General features: G+C 39.1%; 1 protein-coding gene across 3 annotated transcripts in view; it reads left to right on the top strand.

Moving 5' to 3' along the window:
* The first annotated feature begins 272 nt into the window (after positions 1–272).
* The window catches only part of LOC149025615 (Protein kinase superfamily protein), a 32,248-nt gene continuing 6,822 nt past the window's right edge, over positions 273–25,698 (top strand). Inside the window, exons 1-10 of one of the 3 annotated variants that reach the window (XM_089145815.1) lie at positions 273–539; positions 940–1,210; positions 3,338–3,394; positions 11,764–11,791; positions 11,867–11,989; positions 13,916–14,027; positions 14,187–14,224; positions 14,355–14,408; positions 25,276–25,344; positions 25,434–25,550. In XM_089145815.1, the coding sequence (XP_089001941.1) occupies positions 1,116–1,210; positions 3,338–3,394; positions 11,764–11,791; positions 11,867–11,989; positions 13,916–14,027; positions 14,187–14,224; positions 14,355–14,408; positions 25,276–25,344; positions 25,434–25,550 (693 nt within the window). In that variant the 5' untranslated portion in view covers positions 273–539; positions 940–1,115. Of the gene's footprint in view, positions 540–884; positions 1,211–3,336; positions 3,395–11,763; positions 11,792–11,866; positions 11,990–13,915; positions 14,028–14,186; positions 14,225–14,354; positions 14,409–25,275; positions 25,345–25,433; positions 25,551–25,698 lie in introns of those variants that run through there. The other 2 variants (XM_089145816.1, XM_089145817.1) reach the window with 2 other exon arrangements.

Below are 25,698 nucleotides of genomic sequence, written 5' to 3'. Positions count from 1 at the left end.
GCCAAACTTGCACACTTGCACCCTTAGATTTTACTTTACTAAGGGACTCAATAGTAATTTATGTTTTACTTTCAGGACCCACACATAAAAAACTCAATTATTGTTTTTGTTGTTAGGTGAAAACAATGAATAGAAACTAATTATTTTATTTTATTTTTTCCCCGTTTTGCCAGAAAAGAAACTAATTATTTATTGGGAGTTAAGGTAAAAAAGCTCAAAACTAATTGATTGGACCTATAGATCAATGCATAGCCGTTGATGCTTAAGTGGGACTGGCATTTGGCAAAAGCAGGATGGACGGTTTTGTTCCCGTCCTCGGACCTCACACGAGTGTTCTTTCAATACATCGTTTCTTTTGTTCGTTCAGTCGAACCGGAAAAATGCCCATCTGCAGATGTTCGAATGAGAAAAACACAGAGGAAAGAGTGACACAGATTTTAGCTGCTTCGTGTTTTACTTGAGATCATTCACTAATTCGGCAATAAATCATACAGACGCAGAAGGAGTAGCGACTCTTAGGCTTCAAATCTCATTGTCAGGTGAGTTTTGTTTAATTATCCTCAACTTATAAAGAACTTGACGATCTCGCTCCTTGTTAATTGTTGATATTCAAAACTTGATGCAAGATTCTCTGGGTCCAATTCCGCGCGACTGACGTCGTTGCAATCTTGCTTTCTCTTATTCTTTACCGATTTGGTGTAGCGTTTATTCAGCATCTTTCGCTTGTAGCGAACGAAAATACCTAAGAATTCAATTTTGCACAAATTTCCCGTGGTTCGAAGCCACATTTGCGTTGTGCATTTTGTTTTTCGTTATAATTGAATACAAATCATTGTGCACTACAATTACAGTGACAATATTGATTATTTAATTTGTACGGACAGTTTCGGAGATGCATATTGCAAGCTGAGACCGAGTTAAGTTGTTATTGTTATACAGTTCAGGTGCAATGTTGATTTTGTCTTGTGACGAGGAGGAGGGTCTGGAAGACGGTGTCCACTTTCTAGACATTTAATCTGGTTATTTGTCTTGTGTTGTTGTGCTTGGGCTTAAAGAACTGTATTATATACGTTTTGGGTGTAAGAAAGAACAGGGTGCTGGTATAAGTGTATAACATGGCTGAAGCAACAGTAATAACGGATGCAATTGGGTCCAGATTTAGTTCACTGGAGCTGATTGGAAAAGGATCATTTGGCGATGTCTATAAAGGGTGAGTTATAGCTTCCTAATAGATATTAGTCGATCTGCTGGTGTTTTTTCTATATTAATACAGTTTTATTTAATTGAACATTCTATTATCTTAGCTTTTGCCCCTGATGTTTCTTTCACCCAGTTGCTTCACTGCAGTGGGTCATTCATGCAAATTCCTTCAAAACTTATCATTTGTCACAACAATGCGATACCTTACAGGCAGTGTAGAAATGAATGTTGTGAAGCCAAACAGGAGATGGAAAATACATTGTTTAAGCAAATGTGTCTACTTAACCACTGAAAGCACTTGGTTGCAATGAATCTTAAATTTATTTTTCTTTCTTTCATAATTGCAAGCCTTCCCTTCCCTTTTCATCCCATTCCATTATTCCCTAATGCTGCGTTTGTTTGCTAGAATAAAGGTGGGGTGGGAAAATTCTTGAAAAAAGTGTAGATTTCTTACTTTTCCCTTAAATCCCAAAATGGTAGATTGTTTGGTTGCTTGGGGTGGGAAAGTGAGAGACTTGTCTAGTGATGTGGCAGCCCAACTTTCCCACCCCAAGCCATTTTAAAACCCCATATATTTGGTGGGACTTTGTGGGAAAGTTTGGAAAAGTAAAAAGTAGGACCCACCACTATCACTTTTCCACAAAACCCTTTCATTTTCTTTCCTTGTCCCTCACCCCATTACACATGGGACCCACATGTTTTTTTTTCCTACCCATTTTTTCCCACCCCACCTTTGCAAACAAACGCAGCCTTAGCTTTTCATTTCATTTTTAAGGTTTGGCAAATCCTTGATCTTTCCACCCCACCCCACCCCACCCCAATTAGATTTATTAAAACCCTAACCCTTCCTTTCCGTTAATCGTAGACTTTCCAAACCTTTCCCACCATTCTCCTATCAATCCTACAGCATCCCATTCCTTTTCCCACAAACCCTAGTTTAACCAAATATCCTCAAAGGTTAACCAATAAATTTCAAGTCATCCCATTGGGCCTTGGGATATTCCCACAACCCAAGTTACATAAATAATAGTCCTTTTTTCCCACTCGAGCCATACCATAGGATATCCCATAAATTTTAACCATCCCATAGCATATCCAAGCCCAAAAAAATCTCTTTGTCAACCCACAGACCATATCTAAGTCCTTTGTTAGCCCGTTATTTGCTAGTTCTTATTAAATAGGGTTATGGAAAATCTACCGAGACCTCGGGATACATCAAATTTTACTTTAAAATTGATTCCAACTAGGACACCCACATGGACAAGGACTCTTCAATTTCTTGACCAAGACGTAACCAAATTTAAAATCAAAAGCAAATTCTAACTCCTGTCAACATAGGGAAACTAACTAGACCATCAGTCCCCAAGGAGGTGTGTGAAAATAACCAAAATACGTTTCTGAGGGTTCGGCCAGCTTCTGGTCGCCAATTGGGGCTTGGTTCTAGGTCCATCTTTGAATTTTTTTTTTCTTTTTTCTCCTGGTGGGGGGTGGGGGGCCTGGATACATCAGGAAGATAAAAGAAGAAGAGAAGGGGGGGGGGTAATGGGATTCAGCTCGCCCTGCCAGGCTTTCAGCAGCCCCTCATGTCATACTCTGGTCAAGAACTTTGCTCAAAGCAATATCAATCAACTTTAGAAGTGTCTGCAGGGAATGTTAACAATAAATAAAGAGCATAGACAAGTGGTTGGTTACTAATTATTACATAAAATTAGAAACTAAACATGAAATCTCAAGTCTTAGACAAGTGCAGCCAGTTCTCTCTTTTCTTGTTAAAACTGGAGTCACGTGTTCCCCAAGATACATACCATTGGCTAGCAACTACTCGTGAAGATTGGCAGTGTTATATGGTCTAAAATACCCTCATGATATTGAGTTTGAAAGACTGAGCAATTCCCAGCCTTTATTTTGGCTCATCTCAAGGCTGGCTGACCTTAAGGGCCAGTGAGTTGGTTCACTGGTTGGCTAAGTGGACCAGCCCTCTTCTTCGCCTGACATCTTGTCTTCTACAACACATTTAGTTTATGAGTGACAACTTTACTGGAAGTGGCAGTTCCAATTGAGATGGTTATTGCATTTTCATAATGTTTTATGAATTAACACTTTTTTAGAGTTTCCTGATAGTTTTCTTGCTTTTCAGGTTTGACAAGGAGCTGAATAAGGATATTGCTATTAAAGTTATTGATTTAGAAGAAGCGTGAGTACAAGTATCAGAACTTTTTTTATTGACTTAGTATTGAGAATTCTTTCTCCTTGATAAATGCTTAGTGTTATTAACAAATAACAATAGCTTCGCCTCCTCGACCTCCACACCTCCAATAGAAAGGGAAAATAAAAAGGAAAAAAAAAGAGAAAGATAATAAGGAAGAAAGAAAACCCTTGTCCTCTATTTGCTCAATTGGTTTTGCTAGGGTTTGATTTTTCATTAAACTATTAAAATCTCACGTGCATAAACTTGTGTTTTTTTTTTTTTGAAATAATTTAGGGATAATTACTGTTGCCCCCTGTATTATAGCTTTATTACTAAAAGAACCTTGCTCTTTATGAAATTATTGTTACCCCTCAGCTCTAACAGTGTTAAGTGACCATTAAGGTTGAATGTTTAATGTTTGTTTTGCCCTTTTATAAATAAGTAGGCCAAAGATAATATTATCCTAATTTAGAAAAAAATCATATGAAATAATTTTACACGTGCATTTATATCATTTTGGATTAAAAAAAGAAGAAGCACCCTATTGGTAGTAGGAACTTCCTGGAATTGTTAACGTCAAATTAGACAATAAATAAATAACAATCGATTGGAAGTAAAAACTTCTTAAAATTGAAAACATTAAACTGGAAAGTAAATAACAAAATAAAAAATAACACCAAAAACTAAGAATTTTTTTTAAAGTACCAAATTGAAAAGTACATATCAATTTGAAAGTGAGTTTCCTTTTCTTTTCTCTCTTTCTTTTGACTAGAAAAAAAGATTGTTTAATTAGGTTTAAAGTTTTCCTAATTATTGAGGATTGTAATGTAATTTAATATAAAGTGTAAATAAGTAATATAAAACTGTTGGGTTAATTTGGGATTTTTAAATAAATAAAATATGCCATGTCATCATTTAACTAACGGAATTTAACAATAGGGGACAATAGTAATTACAGGCAAAGTTGAAGGTTGAATTAATAATTTAAAAAAGTATAAGGGATAAAGTAGTAATTAAACTATAATACATGGGGCATTAGTAAATTATCCCCATAATTTAAATATATAAAGGTTTTCTTTGAATGAGAGGACATGTTAAAGGTCAAGGTTAATTATCCCTTTTCTCCTTGATGTTTTTTAAAATTTTAAATGTGATGTTGATTGATGTGGGTGGTAATTTTTTTTTTGGATGAATAAATAATTATATTAAAGAGGAAGCAAAAGAACAAGGTCTATAAGCAAAATATTGAAAAGAAGAACTAAGACCCCAGGAGACAACAATGAGCCTGTTCGTTGGGGTATCATCAGCCGGAGTATGGGGGATAGCTATCAATCTAGAAGAAACATCAAAATAAATGGCATCCAAATCCTGTTTGTGGAGCGGGATTTGGAGGTCCATCTTTGAAGATTGTGCTCCCACCATAGGTGATGAATGGAAGCACAAAACACTAGCTTACCATTGATGTGGGTGGTAATTGTTTGGTAACAAGTTTGTCATTTTTTTTTCTAGTAGCGAGTTGGCTTCCCCCCCCCCCTAATATAAACATATCGTGGATTCTTAATTTAGTATGTTTTGTAAATATAAATTTTTTTTAAAGACTTTGTAGTTTTGATTATTTTGTCTTGCAGTGGAGAGTTTTATTCTACCCTCATATTTTCTTGGAACAAAGAGAGAGTAGTAATTATTATTTATTGTTAAAGAGAATGAATGTTGCGAAGGATTAGGAATTACCTCTTCTTCTTCTTCTTCTTCTTTATATTTCCCCCCCCTCATTTTTAAGGGTGTTGTTGAAAATAAACTATTGGGCAGAATTTTGGGGGTGGGATGAAATATAGTGAGAATTTTTTTATTGTGAATAATATTTATAGGAGAGAAATAAGGGAGGTGGGCAGAAAAAACATAATGATTAAGGTAAAAGGATGTTAGTTGAAGAGGTGTACCTCTTTGAGAAAACCTATTACGGATAGGTGGGGCGTTTCATTGGTTGATTGATTCAACAGATATTACTCAGGGTGGTTTGAAAGTATATGTTAAATGAGGAAAAAGTGTGTTGTTTTGAAAGAAGGGTATTTTGGTCTAATGAAAAAACATACCATAGCTGAATTGAGGTTCTACTTTATGATGATTAACTTTACTTCTCATCTGTCTGACATAAAGCTTGCTTGGATATCAAGTGTGTATGAGACTAATGATTCATAAAGTCATCCTTTGGCATAAATAGATATTTCTAAGGAACTGATGTAAGTTTGATGACATTGCCTCATTGCTTTATACCAGAAGTATCTATGTATGGACATATGGTATCATATATCTATACCATTACTAATCTGTGCAAAAGAGAATGTATAACAGAAGAATTTATGTAAGTTTGACAAGTACCACATGGCACTGATAAATCTTTCCAGTTCCAAAATTGTAGGAATTACATGGTGTTTCTCGTCATATGAACTGTGTCTAGTTCAATGTTGTTTGACCTTTTGGTATACCACATGGTACTGATAAATTTTACCAACTCCAAAATTGTAGGAATAAACATGGTATTTCTTGAGTCATATGAACTGGTTTAGTTGAATGTTGTTCGACCTTTTGGTCCATTCTGGTTTTGGAGTACCATAGTGAAATGCGGGATGCCCTTCAAAGAAGAAGAGAAGGAGAAAGGCCATATCGATATTGCAAGAACGTTTAAGTAATCTCTTCTCACAATAGTTATTTAGTTACAGCCTAATGGAAGAGATCTTCCTCAATCTAGATACATTAGATAAAGGAAAAAGAAAATAAATAGAAAGACTAGCCTAGGGTAAAGTTTTTCCTTGAGCACAAGAAATAATAACTTGACACATATGTACCCTAACGGTGCATAACGGTACATATGGGTCAAGCACCCCCCTAGCAACATATAACGGCAGCCACTTAACAATACAAATTTATAGATCTATTTATTGGCCTTAAACCTTTTTACTTATAACAAAGAAAGTTGGATGATGAATCTGTTATTTTTTATTTTTTTGGATGAATAAATAATTATATTAAACGAAGAGGGAACAAAAGAACAAGGTCTTTAAGCGGAAGACTGAAAAAAAGAAGTAGGGCCCTAGGAGAAAGCAATAAACCTGTTCCTTGGGGTATCATCAACCGAGGGATGGGGAATAGCTAATAGTCTAGAAGATACATCAAAATAGATGGCATTCCAAATCTGTACGACGGGATTTGGAGGTCCATTTTCGAAGATTGCGCTTCCACCATAGGTGATGGATAGAGGCACAATATATAAGTTTACCAATCCAATCGCAAATGGAAGAACCTGAAAAGTTTCTCAAAATCCAAGACCAATCACGAGCAAAACCAAAGGAATGCCTTGAACGGGGCAAAATGGAAGTCGGGGCTTTTCCCCAGATAGATCTGGAGAAAGGGCAAGAAAAGAAAAGGTGTCCAAGCCTTCAAGGTCTTCCAAACCGTTCCAACAGAGGATGCAGTTGGGGTTTGCGGGGATAATAAGGAATGATTGGGTGGGGAGAGCATGGTTAAGGGCCCTCCAAAGGGTAAGGGAGTGACTGGGGATGTAGCCATTGAACCAAACCAAGGGGGGTCAGGGGGTTTAGGGTTGTGGACACAGAGAAGATTCCAGGCTGAGAAGGTGGAGAAGGTTTTGGTGGGGGACAGGAGCTAAACAGTGAGGTCACAAGTGGAAAGAGAGAGGGGGGGGGGAGAGAATCCCAAACCTGTGTGAGAATGGGGAGGGGAGCAGGGTTCTAGGAGCCATTAGTGATGAAAGTGAACAAGGGGATGGCTTTGGGGCCGAGAGGATGGTGGAGATGGACTAGTGATTTGCTTTAGAGAAGATCATGAGATCATCAACAAAAGCGAGGTGGGTAAGATTTAGGGACTTGCACTTGGGGATGGGGGAGATCAGAAGATGATTGGTTAAAGATTGAAGGATACGGGAAAGGACTTCCAAAGCTAAGGAGAAAAGGTAGGGGGAGAGGAGACAATCTTAGCGAATGCCTACACGGGAAGGGAAGAATCTTGCAGGGGAGCCGTTGGTGATGATGGAGAAGCGGGGAGAGGAGATACATATCTCAATCCAGTGGATGAAAGGGGGTGGGAAGCCCATGGTAGAGATGACATCGCTAATAAAGTCCCAACGAATATAGTCAAAGGCTTTGTGGAGATCCACCTTTAGAAGAGTAGCCGGGGAGTGAACGGATCTATTAAAGCTGCGGACAAATTCCGTGCAAAGAAGGATGTCATCCGCCATGCTACGTCTCGAGATAAAAGCAGATTGATTCGAGCTCACAAGGGAGGGTAAAGCCTTTTTGAGTCTATTCGCTAGGACCTTAGAGTTAGAGATGAATTTGTAAAGGAGGTTACAGATGGAAATAGGGCATAATCGAAGAGAGAAAAGGCGCCTTGCTTCTTGAAAATGAGGCAAAGGAAGATTTGGTTGATGGAAGAAAGCTGAGAAGGGTTAAAAAAGAAGCTGCAGATGGCATGGACAAGATCATTCTCAGTGAAGTCCCCAAAGGCAAGGAAGAAACCCATACTGAAGCCATTAGGCCCCGGGGCCTTATTAGGCTTATGGGAACGGATTGCAAGGAGAATCTCTTTCGAGGAAGGGATAGCACAGAGAGAGGAGATGATAGATGGATCAATGAATTTATTGATGAGGTTGGAAGGGGGGGGTGCAGGGAGGAAGGGAAGGCGGGGAAAGAAGATTTGAAAAGAAAGAGATGACCTTAGCCTTGATGTTAGGGGGGTCGGAAATCCAAGTACCGTTACTAGTGATGATGGAAGGGATGGAGTTGAAGTTATTCCGAGCTTTGAGGGAATTGATGAAAATAGGTAGAATTGGAATCCTCAAGCTCGAGCCACTTGATTCTAGTTTTTTGACGAAGAAAGCTTTCTTTAGTGGAGAGGAGGGAAGAAAGCTCAGAGGAAAGGATTTCTTCATTTTTAGCAAGAGAGGGGTTAGTGGGATCATTTTGGATAAGAGATTGGACACGCTGAAGATTCGAGCGGCTGCCGGCAGGAGGAGACCTTAGAGGAGATATTGCCAAAAGTAGAGGAGTTCTAAGAGTGGAGAGCTTCCTTAATGTGGCAAAGCTTGCGAGCAAAGGCAATGAGAGGAAGAGAGTGACAGTGGACAGATTTAGACTAAGCATATTTAACTGTAGGAATGAAGGAAGGGTTCGAAGTCCACATGTCAAAGAATTTGAAAGGCTTAGGGCATAAGGAGACGGGGGAGGGGGGAAAGGTGGACAAAACAAGGGGGATTGAGAGAAAGAGGCATGGGAAAGCAGGGAAGGAGGAGAGCCAAGAAGCATTCGAGAGGAAGCGGTCAAGTTTAGAGGCTGGAAGGACCTGATCGCCAATTATGCCAAGTGAGGGGTGTCCAAACCAACGAAGGTCGGAAACACCGGAGTCATCTATACAGGCGTTGAAGTCTCCAATTGCGGCTAGATCCAGAGTGGAACCTCCGATACACTCACGAGAATACCGGATGATGTTAAAGTCCTAGGAGAGATTAGAAGTGGAGGAGGAGATAGAGCGGATATCCTCCCAAAGGGGGATGCAATTAGCGGCATGGTTGAAATTGTAAATGATAGTGAGAAGGAATGGGGTGGAGTGATTGGCTAGGATATTGAGATGCATGAGCTAGGGGGAGGATTTAAGGAGAGTGATTTGGAATCTAGAGGAGTCCCATAGGATCTAGATACGACCATTGAGAGAGGTAGAGGAGTTAGAGAGGAAAGACCAAGAGGGGGCAATTGACTAGGCAATCCGGTGGGCATTCTCCATGTGGATATGGGTTTCGAAAATGGTATAAAGACAAACTTTAGCTGTCTTGATGATATTTTTAACCTCAGCTTGTATTGCAAGGGAGTTGAGGCCCCTGCCGTTCCAAATAAAGAAACTAGACATTTGGATCAAATGGGGGGGGGGGCATCATTGTCGCTGTTGGGGGTGGGGCAAGAAGAGGGGAAGGTGGCATTTAAGAACAAGAGGTTGAAGTGGGGAGTCTCACATGGGGGGAGTTAAGGGGTGATGGTTTTTCAAAAAGGTCGGGATCAATAGAAGAATTTGAGGATGGAGATAATGGCTCGAGGTTGACTAGGGATTTCATGGGGGTAAGAAGACGGTCTGGTTCAAGGGTAAGGAGGTGCATGCTAGATGGTGGCAAGGGGTTAAGGACTGTGGGTTGGGGTTTGGTGGTGATAAGTGGGCTGGGTGGGGGGAAGTTAATAGGTTTACAATTGAGATTTGGGGGCTTATAATGTGGTAGTGGGCTGGTTAGATAGAAGGGGTTTTAAGGAGTTAAAAATGGATGGTGGGTTTAGAAGGCCTAGGGGGTGAAATGAGTGAAGACCCAAGGGTTGGATGGGGGTTAGGCCCATAAGGGTTGGGCCTAGGGAGGGAAAAATAATTTGGGCCACTTAAAGGTGAGGTATGAGAAATGGGGCTCGGGCAGTCGTGAAATGGGCTTGGTTAAATATTGGTTAGTTAAGAGGGTTGATTTAGGAGGGGGTAAATGGGTATTTCGGTCAAATGAGGAGTCGTAGGATAACCAGGGGAAAGTGACGGGATTTTGGGGTTGTCGGAAACCAGAGTAGAGGTGGTGATTTGCAGATTCCTGATTTGTGATTGGCAAGGGAGGCGAAAGCTTTTCCAAGCGGTGACTTTTCAGGCAATGATCGGGCTTTGTTGTTCTTGTCTTCAGGAGCATTGGGAGCTGAATTTGAAGTGATGGAACAAGTCGATGCAATAACGGTAGTAGAGGTAGTTTCCTGAATTGCAGGGTGCAAGCTTGCGCAGACTAAGGCGTTATGGTCTTGCGCTACCTGGGGAGAAGAGCTGACCACCGGTGGTGGCTTTTTGGAGTGTCTTCTATTTCTCCGGTAAGTATTTGTGAGAGTTGGTTTTGAGGCGTCGATTCTATTAGTAGCAGCAGCAGCGGCAATATGAGAAGTGTTATTCACGACTGTGATTTTTTCAAGAATATTGATTGTTCGTTGAGGAGCTTCAATATCCAAAGGCATCTTCTCTGTTGGTGGTGGAGCATCGTTGGGAAGACTTGCAGAAGGTGATCAAACTTCAGAGATATGCTTTTGAGTGTCAGTACTGGAGAGAGCTGAGTGGATGAGCAAGAGATCGCTTCATGTCCAAATGAAGAGCAGAGATCGCAACGAAGGGGAACCCAGTCATAAACAATGACTTATTCATACATCAGTCCATTGTCGTCGGCAATAGAGATGGACGCAGGGAGAGGCTTAACAACAAGGAAATCCACACACAACTTGGCATACGAGAACCTTTCCATCTTGAGTGTTTTGGTGTCGGTGCGCAGGGGATTACCAATTGTAGACTCAATTCAACTAAGGCAATCACAATTCCAGAATTCAAGAGGCAGGTCAGGAAGGCTTATCCACAGGGGAAGAGTGTTGAAGTCGACCTTGTGGAGGGAAGAGGAAGGAAACCAAGGTTTGGTGAAAAATTGGGACCTTCCAACAGACCAGGGAGAGCCATCCAAGGCATGGGCTTGACAATCCAGAGAAGAGAAGTTGAACAGAAATATGCCAGACTCTTAACAGGTAAGTATCCATGAGACCAATTGCTTTCCATTGTTTGGCAAGGGAGGATTTGAGGATGTTGAGAGGGGGAGCAAGGCCAAGGAATTGGCCAATGATGGCTAATTTCCATCGGTTAATACCAGGAGCCGTGGAGGTGGAGGGGCAATCTGCAAATGGAGTATGGTTCTTGGTAACTAGGGGGACGAACGAGAGGTTTAGGTTGTCAACAGAGGGAGTCTGATTTGTGAAAAGGGTATTCCAAGGTTTGGGAGGGAGGTGAGGAGGGTCATTTGAGAGGTGGGGAGGTGGGAAGGGGGGAGGGGCAACGGCGATGGAGAAGACATGGTTTTCATGCTTTGAACTTGGTAACTGCATTATAAGTCCCCACCCTTCCAGTGGGTATCCCATAATCCTGCTTCTCTTTATTCAGAAGTAGTTCATCTTCTTGGGAGATCCTTGAATGTGTTTTATTTTTATACTTCTTAAATATGATTTGTTTTTTTTTTTTTTTTTTTTCAAATAAAATTAATGGGTGGCAATAAGTATGGCTTAAAGACTGGAAAGGCATATTGGCAGAATGGGATTTGTTTGGATTGCCCCTAGTACTTGGGGGCTTGGGTTCACTGAGATGGAATTGAATTCCTTATATTATAGAGTGTGCATGTATATGTGAAACCTTTTCTTTATAATGTTGGCTTTGTCATATTACATTGCGTTTCAATTACAATGAGTGCTTTACATGTAAAATTTCAGTATGCAATTTACTTGAAATGTTTATTCTCACATTATACTTTCCATGGCCTGTTGCAGAGAGGACGAGATTGAAGATATTCAAAAGGTACCTTTTTTGCGATCTTGGTTTGTGTTGATTTAGTTCTTTAATGGTTGTGTTCTTTAATTCATCTCCTTCCAGGAAATTGCAGTTTTGTCCCAATGTCGATCCTCGTATATTACAGAGTACTATGGGTCATTTCTTCACCAAACCAAACTATGGATAGTAATGGAGTACATGGCTGGCGGTTCGGTTGCAGACCTAGTAGGTTCCTTTGTTTCTTTTGTTGGTTTCAATATGAAATTGAATTTCTGTTTTCCGCAGACAACTTTTGTTAGGGACTTAGGATTTTTTTCACCTATATTACACTGGTGCTGTACATAATGGCTCAGTTTTGGCAGAACATTGGGATACCTCCTGGTATGTTTGATGATAGTCCTTAGAATCCAAAACACTTTTCAATTTCAGAAATGCTGATGAATGATTAACCAGGGATATTGAGAATCCTTTGTTTGAGATATTATTTGTCTTAGCAAGGTGCCAAAGTCTCCAGATAGTCTGACAGAGTGGAGATTGACAGTGTTCAGCTCTGACAAAGAGAAGTTGGAAAATGACATAATTTGTATGCCATTTGTGAAGTATGAAGATCAAATAGCAGATGTCTTCATCGAAGGGTTACCTGCACATATATTCCATCCTATATTTACCAAGTTGAGCATGTGTGGTATCTATCTATGACATAACTTGAGGCGGTGTGTTGTTTTGGGCTCTTTAGGAAAATATTTCCCCTCTCAAGATTGGGTTAGATGTTGAGAAGGATGTTTCCCTCTCCTATTCCCTTTTAGTTTCCTAGATTGAGTAGGATTTAATTACTAGAAATCCTATTGAGTTTTATTCCGTTCTTCCTCTTCGTTCTCAAACTCGTATTCCTTTTCCTTCTCAGAGTTGTTTAATTATGGGTTGTAAAGTATAAATATCCCATTAGGGGCTGTGAATATAGCAAAATTTTTCAGATTCAAATCACTCAGCTTAGAACAAATTTAAATGTCATTTAGTTTGTACTTTGAATTAGTTTCTAATTTCAAGCTACAGTCTTGCTTGGAGTCCAAGTTAGATTAGGACTCTGGCATACTGTGTAAAGAACTCCCTTCACTCATTGGAAGGCACCCAACTTTGATATGATTAATAAAGCTTCTTAGATTGAGTATTCTCTTGTGTGTTGCTGTTGCAACTGCATTTTTTGAGAGGTCCAAAAAGAACAGTTAAGGTCTATGGTGGAGTCAAGCTTAGATTCTTGTTTCAGCTTGCATTGACAGCTGACAAACTCCATCACTGTTCAATCCAAAGCTTCGCAAGGCTCTGCCATTCCAGTATTTGGCAGCTTAAACTCCATTCCTCTTCTCATATCATCTTTTTTCTATATTTCTTGGATTTCCTAGAATTTTTGGACTTTTGGAGACTGAAAATTCTAGATCAGGTCTACACCAATCTAACCATTAGATCAGTCCTCCACTTTTGGTACATCATTCCACAACCCTAGTGACCTTAGAACCTAACTTGACCCATTTTGACCATCCAATTTCAAGATATAAATATTTTCTTGAATTTTTGTACTCCCTAAAACCCCCAAAATGAGAACCCTCCTATCGTCTAATTTAACCATCTAAACACAACTAAATATTCAGGATCAATATCCTTATATTATTGCCGTCCACATTCCCCCTAAGTTTCAACCCATTTTTTAACCTATAAACCCTAGTTTTCTGTCCTCTAGGAATTCATCCTATATCTTCCATTGGATGGGCTAAGCATCCTTGATAGCCTAAATATCATTTAAGAGTGCGTAACTACAAAGCCCTAAGTCAAACCTTTTCCCCTCTAAGAAAAACCTATTCACTGCATATAAATTGGTTCTTTTGAGGATCTTGGATGGATTGGCCCTCATTCAACTGAGGCTACATTATGGGGCATCTAAAGCCCTTGACTGCACGCGTCCATGCCAGCTCAAGACATTCTTGCAACTTGCAACTTCAAATGTGTCAAGATTTTATTTTTTCTGTTATTTGTAAAAACTATCTTATGGTAATATTCATATGGATATGTATAAAAGAAAATGGAAGAAATTTCATTATTGGTCTTCTTTAGTGGTATACTAATTTATTGTCCTGTAAATATGTCATGCCTATGCAGATTCAAACGGGTCCTCCACTGGATGAAATGTCTATAGCATGCATTTTACGTGATTTGATACATGCAATCGAGTATCTGCACAATGAAGGAAAAATTCACAGAGATATCAAAGGTCATAATCAAAACTATTTGTATTTCATTTATTGATAGACAATTATATTCTGAAGGTTTCCAAATATTCTTTGAAAAATCGTTGAGATTTTTATGATGCTATTTTCTTTTCTATTTACCATTCTGTTGAATCATGAACTTGCTATAATATTTTTGGCAGCGGCAAATATATTACTCACAGAGAATGGAGATGTTAAGGTACACAAGGACTTTTCACTAAATGGATTCAAATGTTGTCAGCCCAGAGTAGCTGGAGAAAATGGTTTGAAGGTTAAGATTATTTGCAGTTGCTGATCGTTTCTTAATCTAAATCCATTGGCTGTGACAGGTTGCAGATTTTGGTGTTTCTGCACAGTTAACACGAACAATTTCAAGAAGAAAGGTCATCTCTAACGCTATCATGCTTTGGTTGAGCATCTATTGTCAACAACTTTTGTTAGTAGTTTCTTTCTGCTTCCTCAAATAGTTCATCTCTCTTTCTTGTTTCTCTTCCTTTCCTGACATTTGTTTTATAGTCTTGTTGGCATTTAAAATGTGAATGTGTACATACCATTACCTGTTTGTCTGGTCATACATTCATGTGTTTATTGTTTTCTGGAAAGATTACTGCTACCCCTTGCACATTCTAGAATTACTATTTCCCCCCCATGCCTAATAGTGTTAAAGTGTCTGTTAGGTCACTTAGGAGTTAATGTAGAAAGCCATGATACCCTTCATTCTCGGAGTTGTCTTACCTACTGATTGTAAACTTTAAATACCCCATTAGGGCCTGTGAATAAAGCACAATTTCTGAGAATCAAATCACTTAGCTTAGAACACAAAGATTGCAGAAGATTAGGAAATTCATTTTTATATGGTTTTACTGGGAGTGTGATGAATTTTTTTTCTTCTTCTGGTGCTTGAAATGTTGTCTGGCAGATGTAGAAATACTGCTAGTTAAAGGACATTTTGTGTTGCTTTAAGGTCGTGCGTGTTTTGTCAGTTTATCGGTATGGTAATATATATTTTTTTATAGATTATATGGCCTGCATATTCAAGATAGTTGGAAATATAATAACCCTTAATTCTCAAATGAAGACTTAGGCTGCTGATGGGCCCTAGCTTTAGAGAACAATTAAGGAAGAAACTATGGCATTTTAGATAAGTTTCATATCTAAACCCAAAACACTGGGCATTAGCTAGGAAGCTTTCTAAGAGAGTAACCAGATCTGCATTCTGCAATAATGGTGTATTACAGAACAAGATTAAATAAGAAACAACAGAACCATAATGTAGAAGAAGTTCAACTAAGAACATCTACATTAGGATCAATGACAGGTTGCATCAGGACTTCAAACTAGCAACAGAATTAGAACTAGCAACTTAGGCTCTCTTTGGCATAATTTATATTTATGTTTATGACCTATTTATGAATAATCAATTATGATAACAAGTTGTAAGTGATAAACAGTTTCATTTGGTTACTATTAGATATAATATACTATATTACTAGAAATAAGTTTGGCACTATTGGATGAATAATATATTATGTATCATCAATATGGTTTTCGGTTGGTTTTGGTTAACCTTGTGAATTATATATTGGCTCAGTCTTGGTTTTATCTTGTTTTTATTAGTTTTGGCTAGTTTTGATATCCTTAAAATATTGTATGAGAGCAGTGTGGAGGTTAAACATGAAAAACATGGTTTCGTTCTTATTTTTTTGTAACTTTACCTTTTTACCCCTACTTAAATTGGAATTTCTGCACATGTTCATTAATGGTACCCGCATAAATAAAACTTAACAGTTTATGGTGATAAATCATAAACAGCTCCTGACCTATTTATGAATTTTTGTTTAAATTGATTTATCTTAATGAGAAACATGAGTCATAAATCATACCAAATACATCTATTTATGTTTTTTTCTTGGAGAAATAAATAATTATATTAAAAGAAAAGGAAAAAGAGAACAAGGTTTTTAAGCAAAAGACTAGAAAGAGGAACTAAGACCCTAGGAGACAACAATGAGCCTGTTCTTTGGGGTATCATCAATAGGGGGGTGGAGAATAGCCATGGTGCAAAATTTTGCCCGGTTCGCTGCCCAACGAAGTGGGTGATATGGCGAAATCTCGCCAATATTTCTGTAAGATTTCGCCCACAATTCAGTAAATTTCGCCCCCCAATTTCGGGTTGTATTTTTGGTCAATTTGGGCTGAAACTTGGTGTCTACCTTAATTTGATGCCAATAAACACAGTGGAATGACTGGTTTTGCCTAAAAACTCGCCCAAATTGGTGTTCTCGATCGGCATATACCCAACTATATACCAGTAAAACTGTAATTCTACGACATTATTTTAGACAATTAAACTAACATAAATATGCAAAATAATAATAAAGTGATAAACATCATTAAAAAAACTATTATACTAGTATACAAATACAAGTATACAACTACGTACCTGTCAATACTCAATACGTACTATGCCTCGGTGGATCCGTTAGCTCTGTGTTCTGTGATAGTGTGGTACAAGGCCCAAAGGCTACAATTTCAAGCCTACGCTTCCATTATTTTTTTGAAATCACTCCAAGACATCTCTTGTTGATGGTTGTTGACATACAATGAAACCAGAGCTCTGTAATTGGCATCATCTTTGGCTGAAAAACTACTCCCATCAGGGAGGTAACGTGAACTGAGCTCTTCAATTGACATCGTATGATCGAAAGGATATTGGTATGCTGTCTCTAACATAGCAGTTGTCTCCGAGCCAAATGGAGGCATAAACGGGACACTCTGATGATGATGACCCTAACCATCATAACCCCCATACGTGCTGCCATCCTGCGAACCCAAGCTCATGGAAGATCCATCATTATACCCATGGTAGTGCGAACTCCTAAAAGACAGGTATGTATCATCGTGTCTATAAGCAGAAGGGACACCATAGCCATAAGCCAGTGTTGAGCCTACAGACTCCTCCAAGCTCATGGACCCCATCACTCCCAACAACCTGTCCATCTGATCGAAATGGTTGTATGAGCCATATGATCGAGTATCGTCATTATAACCATAGCCAGATGGCCCATACCCATGCATGTGCTGCTGCTCCCCCCCATGAGCCTCCCCCCTCCCTAGCCGAGTGTAGCTCGTAGGACGACCACGATAAAGCTCACCACCATGATTGTCATCCTGGGTGGCATGCGTGTACTGAGTCTCTCCAGTGTATCTCTGGGGGGATGCTGTGTCTCTGATAATGGAACATGTAATTGCTCATGTACTCCTCCACCACCACCACCAAGACCTCCGTCATCATCGTTGTCATCATCATCATCATCCCTTCGAGTCTGACTGGGATTGGGAGCAAGGGTGTCATCTGGATCATCCTCGTGCGTGCCAGGCTGCACCATCCAATCCTCATCCACAGTGGCGGCAGCTGCCTGTACATATACCTGCCCCTCTCGAGATGCCATGTACTCATCAACGTCAACTCCCGCAACTTGAGCAATGATTGGGTTTGGCCTACCTCCAAGCTGGTTTAACACTGGCTCACCCTTGTCCAACAACCAATCAGTGAGGGGATGCTGCTCATCTACAGTGACCTTGAAGATATCATCGAGCTGGATGTCCCTGTCCATCTCACGGGTACCATTTAAACTTGCATGCTCTAACTTTTGCCTCATGTTGTAGTGGCATTACATAAGGTCATTCAGGTGTTGACTTCCCAACCTGTTCTTCCTTTGGGAGTGAATCATGCCAAATGTACTCCAGTTCCTCTCGCACCTAGAGGCAGAGCAAGTCTGGGAGAGGATTTTCATTGCCACTCTTCGGAGTTTCTCTGCTTCGCCCCTATACAAAACCCACCACTCAGCTGCATTATCACAAATAAATTAAGTTAATACTTTAATGCTTAACAAAAATCCTACTTATATAATTATATACTTATATGTAAAATATAGTAATAATAGTAGTAATCAAACATCTAACCTGGATCATAATTTTGTCGGTTATGTAGATTAACAACTGAACCAAAGGCCCCCAGTGCATCCCTAAACAATTTTATCTGCAATAATTTGTATTGATGGTTAGCTAAATTCTTTCACAAATAAAAAACAAGTACTAAGTTCTAACTTCTAACCTCCATGTGGCAATTTGATTGGACCACTGGGTTTGGCTTTAACTTCGCTATAACCTCCATAACGGCACCGAGCATGTTTGACCGCAGCCCCAACTTTCACTGTACTGATATTTGGGATTGAGATAATAGGCTGCACAATTCACAAGCTCATAGTTAGAGACTTAATATTTACTACAAAGTTACAAATTAATAATAATAACCCACACTAATTACTTACCCGCCCTATGCATCAGATGCATTAGATGAGCGGTCCATCTAGCATGCACAATGTTCAAGTAAGCAGTGCAACCTCTGGGGTTAGCTCTTTGAATAACTACCTTCATTCGCTCAAGGGCTGCATAAATGTGGGGCATAGTGGGCCCCCTCAGGGAGGAATCAACCATACGTAAGACCTTTATTATGGGATCTAAGGTCTCCAGCACAATTGTCACATTCCTCCATAATTCATTAGACGAGATTGTCGTCTGTGCGGTGCGCCCACTACTAGTACTGGATTATCACAAACACATTACGTTAGTAATAAATACTACATACTAGATATTCATATTATAAATGTATAAGAAGTTAAGAACTTGTTAAATCAAATAGTAGAGAAAAAAATAAACTTTGATCCAACCCATGAGAACCACTTCTCTGATGCGAACAAGATCTCAAGCCCGCCTTCCTTTCCTGAATATGGCTGAGGCCGACGAAATTCGTGGCGAATCTCGTAGGACCGGGTCGCACTAGCTCACCCTCGCATGCTCGCCTCATCATATCTAGAGCAGTAGTATGATTATAGATGAAATTTGTTACCTTCCTGGCCCTCTCCACTATGCTCTGGATAATACTGATCTTACCAATGTCCTTTAATATGAGGTCGATACAGTGAGCTGCGCAGGGTGTCCAATATAGGTTATATCTAGGTGTATTCATCAATACCTCACCTGCCTTCTTGAAGTTGGTACCATTGTCGGTGACAATTTGCACCACTTTATTCTTCCCAACCTCATCAATAACATCCTGCAAGAGTCCAATAATATACCTGTGGTCTTTTGTATGCCTAGTAACATCCACAGATTTAAAAAAAAAGGTCCTTCGATCACAATACACCATAAAGTTGATGATAGACTTTCTTGTCGGACCGGTCCATCCATCACACATAATGGTGCATCCATATGACCCCCACATCTGTCTCAAACCACTAATGTACTGCTGCTGCTCCTCCTCAATCAGTAAGGTGGTCATCACCTCTTTAGGGGTGGGACCATGATATCCAGGACCTACCTCTGCAATAGTGTCAACCATATTCCTGTAATAAGGACCCAGTGTTGTATTTGCTAGAACCGAACTGTAGTACATCCACTTCGACATTGCCCTCTTCACTTTCTTAGCCATCCCTTTCCATGTACCTTTAATCTTGGGCCGCTTGGCCCCCTTCTTTCTGAAAATATCAAGATCCTGCTCTAGGATAGAATCCCTCCTTTGTAGATAGTCTTGTGGTCCCCGTAGATTTGCCGGAGAAGTGACCCTCTAACTCTGTGATCGGCAGAACATACCACGTATACCACCCCTGTCCCTAAATCCAAATGCTCCAGTCCCTGTAGGCCTAGAGGGACCAGCTCCTGTAAATCTAGCTCTGGCCCCCTCCTCCTCCTGGTACTGCATCTCCCTACTCTCAGCCATTGCCCGTCTAATGTTCCTCTCCTCCTGCTCTCTGATATCAATGGGATCAACATCTCGATCAGAATCTGAATCAATTATGTAAGATGATGGTGCCCGCACCGCCTCATCCAATGCATCATTCACCCTCCTCTTCTCCTGTTTCTTCTTCCCCTTTTCTTTCTCCATCTCTCTAATTGCTTTCACTTTATTAGCATTCGCCTCAATGCACGTGGCTACATCCTTTGAACTACCAGTGATGTGAGTCTTAAACCTGCTTATGCCACCTGAGTTCAACTCCTTACCATAGAAGTTGCATTTTGTTTTACTCTTGTTGCCATCAATAACAACACAATACTGCCATGTAGGATCAACCCTCCCCCTCGTTGCAGGCCCTAAGGGTGTCAATCGGTACGGTACCAACTTTGAATACCAAAAACTAGAATCGTACCGTATCAAATTTACACGGTACGGTTTCGATATTTACAAAAACGGTTCGGAAAGTATTTTGGTATTAAATCGGTGCTGAAAAACGGTTTAAATACGGTATTTTGTGCGGTACAATTTTGGTACGAATGAAGTTACGCCACTTTTGTTATTAGTTCATTAAGATCCTAATGAAATTGTGATCGACCAATCGATAAAATTTGATATTAACAAAGATAAAGCAAGTAAATCTAATTAATAGAGACAAAACAAGTAAATCTAAGAAGAGGAGTGAATGATGAAACGAAAAATAAAAATAGGGAATTAGGAATAGGGTAAAGGTAAAATGTTTTAATTGTAAAATTACAATTTATATCCCTTAATTTGGTACGGTACCAATTTGGTACGGTTTCAGTACATACCGACAGTCTGAGTACCTAAAACCGGAACCGTACTGAAGAGATTCGGGTTTGGTACATACCGTACCAAGTTTAGAACAGTACGGTATGGTGTGGTTTTAGACGGTGTGGTTCGGTATAATTAAACGGTTTCGGTACGCAATTGACACCCTTAGTAGGCCCTGCTCCCTGTGGATGTTGCTGTCCCTGGCCCTGCTGTACTCCCTGTGAACCTGCTCCTCTCCCATTGCTAGACATGATAATTGTTGCAACAAAAATGATTGCATAACAATACCAATATAATATTTTAATCAATATTTAAATTTTTTTCGACAAAAGAAAACGCTACCATATCAAAACCGACAATGAAACCACACGAGCAGCTCTTGAAAGTAATTATATAGGTATTCCATAATTTTCAAAATCATTTCCCTTATTTGTTCCTAATTTTTCTTTTTTTTTTTTCATAATTATTTATATTTTATATTAATATAAATACATAGACTTGTGCTTAGTCCCAAGAACACATAAAGGGTCCAAGGTAAACTATCTCGGAATAAGATGGTGGAATTTGAAAGGAGAGTGGTCGAAATCCTTCGTTAATGAAGTAGTCAAACAAGGAAAATGGGATTTTAAAGGGGATACCAATGCAATGTGGAATGAGATGGCTATCTGTGTTAAGAAGGTGGCTAAAGATGTCCTAGGTGAATCAAAAGGAAAGCTCCATTCTTATAGAGAGACGTGGTGGTGGGATAGTGAGGTTCAAGCTGCCATTAGAAATAAAAAAGCTAGTTTTAAGACATGGCAAAGAACTAAGGATGTTGAGGATCTTCAAAGGTATAGGTTGGATAGAAATGAAGCTAAGAAAATTGCGGGGAAAGTAAGGGAAAAGAAGTATAAAGAGTTATACAATAAGTTGGGCACGAAGGAAGGGGAAAATCTATTTATAAGATAGCTAAGATGAGGGATAGGAAGAGTAGAGATCTTGACCATGTTAGATGTATTAAAAATGGAGATGGCAAAGTTTTAGTTTGTGAGGAGGACATTAAGAAAAGATGGGAAACCTATTTATCTAGTTTTGTAAATGAGCATTCTTCAAGCATTTATGATTCGGACGATTACACATTTCACCAAAGCACCAATGTCCGAACTTATATACGTAGAATTTCGATGTTTGAAGTAAAAGAAGCTTTAATGAGGATGAAACTCGGCAAGACACAAGGTCCTGATGAAATCCCAATTGAAGTATGGAAGAGCTTAGGAACCCATGGACTAGTTTGGTTGACTAAGTTGTTTAATAAGATCATGAGCATAGGGAAAATGCCAGATGAATGGAGGAGAAGCGTCGTCGTTCCAATTTACAAAAATAAATGAGATATTCAAAGTTGTAATAACTATAGGAGCATTAAATTGATGAGCCATACGATGAAATTATGGGAGAGAATAATTGAAACCCGTTTGAGACACTTAACTACAGTTACGGAGAACCAATTTGGGTTTATGCCGGGAAGATCTACAACGGAGGCTATTTATCTAATTAGGAGACTTATGGAAAGGTATAAAGAATGTAGGAAAGACCTTCATATGGTATTTATTAACCTAGAAAAAGCTTATGATAGAGTCCCTAGAGTGTTAATTTGGCAAGTACTAGAGAAAAGAAGTGTTGCAAGTATATATGTAGATATAGTTAATGATATGTATGATGGTTCGGTGACTAGTGTTAGAACAGTGTGGGGACAAAGTAATGAATTCTCGATAACAGTTGGGCTACATCAAGCGTCAACTTTAAGCCCATATCTATTTGCATTAGTAATGGATGAATTAACCAAAGACATTCAAGATGAGGCCCCCTGGTGTATGCTTTTTGCGGATGATATTGTGTTGATTGATGAGACCCAAGTGGGGATTAATACCAAATTAGAATCATGGAGAGTAGCTTTGGAATAAAAAGGCTTTATACTTAGTAGATCGAAGACAGAATATCTAGTTTGTAACTTTAGTCATGATCGGGCAGATGATGAGGTGGTGATACTTGACAATAAAGAGATTCCTCAGAGTGATTGTTTTAGGTACTTAGGTTCAATCATAAGTCAAAGAGGTGATTTAGAGGATGAGGTTTCCCAAAGAATTAAAATAGGGTGGATGAAGTGGAGAGGTACGTTCGGGGTCTTATGTGATCGGTGTATTCCATTAAAGCTTAAAGGAAAATTTTATAGGATTGTTGTTCGACCAGCTATGATGTATGGTGCAGAGTGTTGGCCTGTTAAAAAGAATCATATAAATAAACTCAGTGTAGCAGAAATGAGGATGCTAAGATGGATGAGTGGCAAAACTAGGATGGATAAGATAAGAAATGATTATATTAGAGTTGTTCTGGGAGTTGCTCCCATAACTGATAAGCTTCGAGAAAGTCGTTTTAGGTGGTACGACCACGTTCAACGGAGACCTATAAATGCTCCTGTACGGAGAAGTGATATAATCCATATTGAAGGAACTAGAAGAGCTAGGGGTAGACCTAAGATAACCTTAGGAGAAGTGGTGAGAAATGATATGTATAGCTTAGGTCTTGTATCTAACATGGCCTCGAACATAACTGATTGGAGGGCAAGAATCCATGTAGCCGACCCCATTTAGTTGGGACAAGGCTTATTGTTGTTGTTGTTGATTAATATTTTAATAAATTTCAAAAAGTAAAATAATTATTTATTGGATCTAAAAATATTTTGACTTCGTGAGTCTGTAGATCGGCCCATGGAGATCCATATATATTTTTTCAATCACGATACAACACATATATCATGCAAAAAGCAAGCATTTGAAATGTAGAAAAATACAAATTTTGAGGCCCGAAAAATATTCCGACTCTGTGAGTTTGTAGATCAGCCTACTGTATTCAACATATATTAATTTCATACCTATCCAACAACATTATGGCATGCATTTAAAAAAAAATAGTTTAGAGAAAACAATGTACTTCTCATATGAAAAACTCCACAAAACACGCATATCTGTGTGAAATCTCGCTTGATCGTCCCGAATAATGCTATACCTGTCAATAATGAAGCCAGAACTAAGGTTTTATGTCAAAGATTCGATGAAAATATGGAAAAAATGCCAAGAACTAGGAGAGAGAAGATCTAGGGGAGGTTTGGGGAGGAGAGAGAGAATCCAGGAAAATAATGAGGATAATTCGCCGAAATTCGGCGAACTACCATATATTCTCACCGGATCGCATATTGGTGCTGGTTTTGTTTCGCCCAGCACCGAAACCACCAAATTTTGGCGATATGTGATTTTGCGCACCTTGGGAATAGTTACCAATCTAAAAGAAACTTCAAAATAGTTGTCATTCCAAATCCTGCCTATAGAGCGAGATTTGGAGGTCCATCTATTTATGTTTATAAGCCAAAGAATCATAAATTTAAATTATACCGAAGACAGCCTTAGAAAATATAAACCAAACCAGCCAGCAGAATTTCACCAATGTGGATTGGTTTTGAATAGATCTTATGCTCCAAAACTAAGCCAATTCTGATGGTTGAATGTTGAGTTATGAAGAGAGATAGAAATCAGAAACTAGCCTTCACAATAGAAGGTCATTGGACAGACCAATCTGGCCAGCAGTTTGGGGAAACCAGCACATTCAGATGAAGAGCACTATTTGTCCTCAAGATGGCCTGAACTCTGGAATCTCAAAGTTGCAGCAGTTCTGGTGGAAAAACTGAGCCCTGAAGAGCTGTAGGCCCTCAGTTGATGGTGAAATCAACAGCAGCAGTGTTGATTGTTGATCAAGGTTGGAATCAGGCCGGGACAAATGTGGCAGCAGCGGTGGTTTGTACTCTCACATCAATAATAGCAGTTGCAGTATCAACTTCAAGGAGGAAGAAAGTTAAAGAGAAGATTGGTTGGATTGTTGGAACTTGGTACGAACTTTAAAAAAAAAACGCGAAAACAGAAACAAACTCTAAAATGGGAAGGTGTAATCTAATCCTTAACTGATTAGGTAATGTAAACCAACTAGGAAACTAAAATAATGAAGGAAACCGACTCAAAAGTCAAAACTGGACGTCGACTTGTAGAATCCTAGTGAACCTGACTGTACTTAATAACAACTTCTGACCCTTATTATAGGCTCATATTGATAGAACTCGCAGGGTTAAAGCCTTAAAGGTCTGGCCAACAGATACACGAACCAACCCAATCCAATGCTTATAACTGAAAAAAAGCTCATTTACCTGATTTAACTGCATTACCATTTCAATTAAAAATATTTAAACTAGTAGCCAAACATATTTTATCGAAAAGGGCCTAATGTTTCACCATGACTTCAATAAAATGAGATCATACGAATCCTCTCAGCTTGTTGCAGATCCACTTTCATTTTGATGCTCTTATGCATATTAGTTTATGGCTAAAAGTTTTGTCAGTGGCATAAACATGCTTATGTGGCCATGGTGATCTTCAAAGCATAAGAGAGAACATGAGAGCTCACCAGAGCTGGAAACTGTAATTTTTTCTGCCTGTTTTCATCACCCATTGGTTTCCATTCCATTTCACTCTTCCAAATCCAAATAGGGTCTGCTCTGTATTTGTGTTTCTAGATGTGTTGGAAATACTGATATGCATGTTAAGTCTTGAGTTTGTACTGACAACTTTAATATTTGACAGACATTTGTAGGAACACCTTTCTGGATGGCTCCAGAAGTAATTCAAAATTCAGAAGGATACAATGAAAAGGTAAGTCATGCAGGAATTATATGAGCAATTCTTTTGCCGGTTGAACCTTGGGTCACTAGTTTTACTCAATCAGCTTTTGCTGGCTGCAGGCTGATATTTGGTCACTTGGAATCACTGCCATTGAGATGGCAAAAGGGGAACCTCCACTTGCAGATCTACACCCAATGCGGGTTCTTTTTATCATACCTCGAGAAAATCCACCCCAGGTGTGTTTGATTTTTTTTTTAATTAATTTTTTAAAAATGTGTAGCAAGGACTATTGCTAACAAATATCAATTACTGCAGAACCATTTGATGCTTTTTGAATTTTTGCCAGACGAGAATTTACCACTAATTTTATTAGGAATAAGCTTC

This window comes from Hakea prostrata, chromosome 2 (assembly GCF_041222555.1).
Source record: "Hakea prostrata isolate BN-2017 chromosome 2, UWA_Hpros_2, whole genome shotgun sequence".
Taxonomy (NCBI): Eukaryota; Viridiplantae; Streptophyta; class Magnoliopsida; order Proteales; family Proteaceae; genus Hakea; species Hakea prostrata.
Note: the sequence above shows the minus strand (reverse complement) of the source record. Positions and strands in the feature narration are given on the sequence as shown.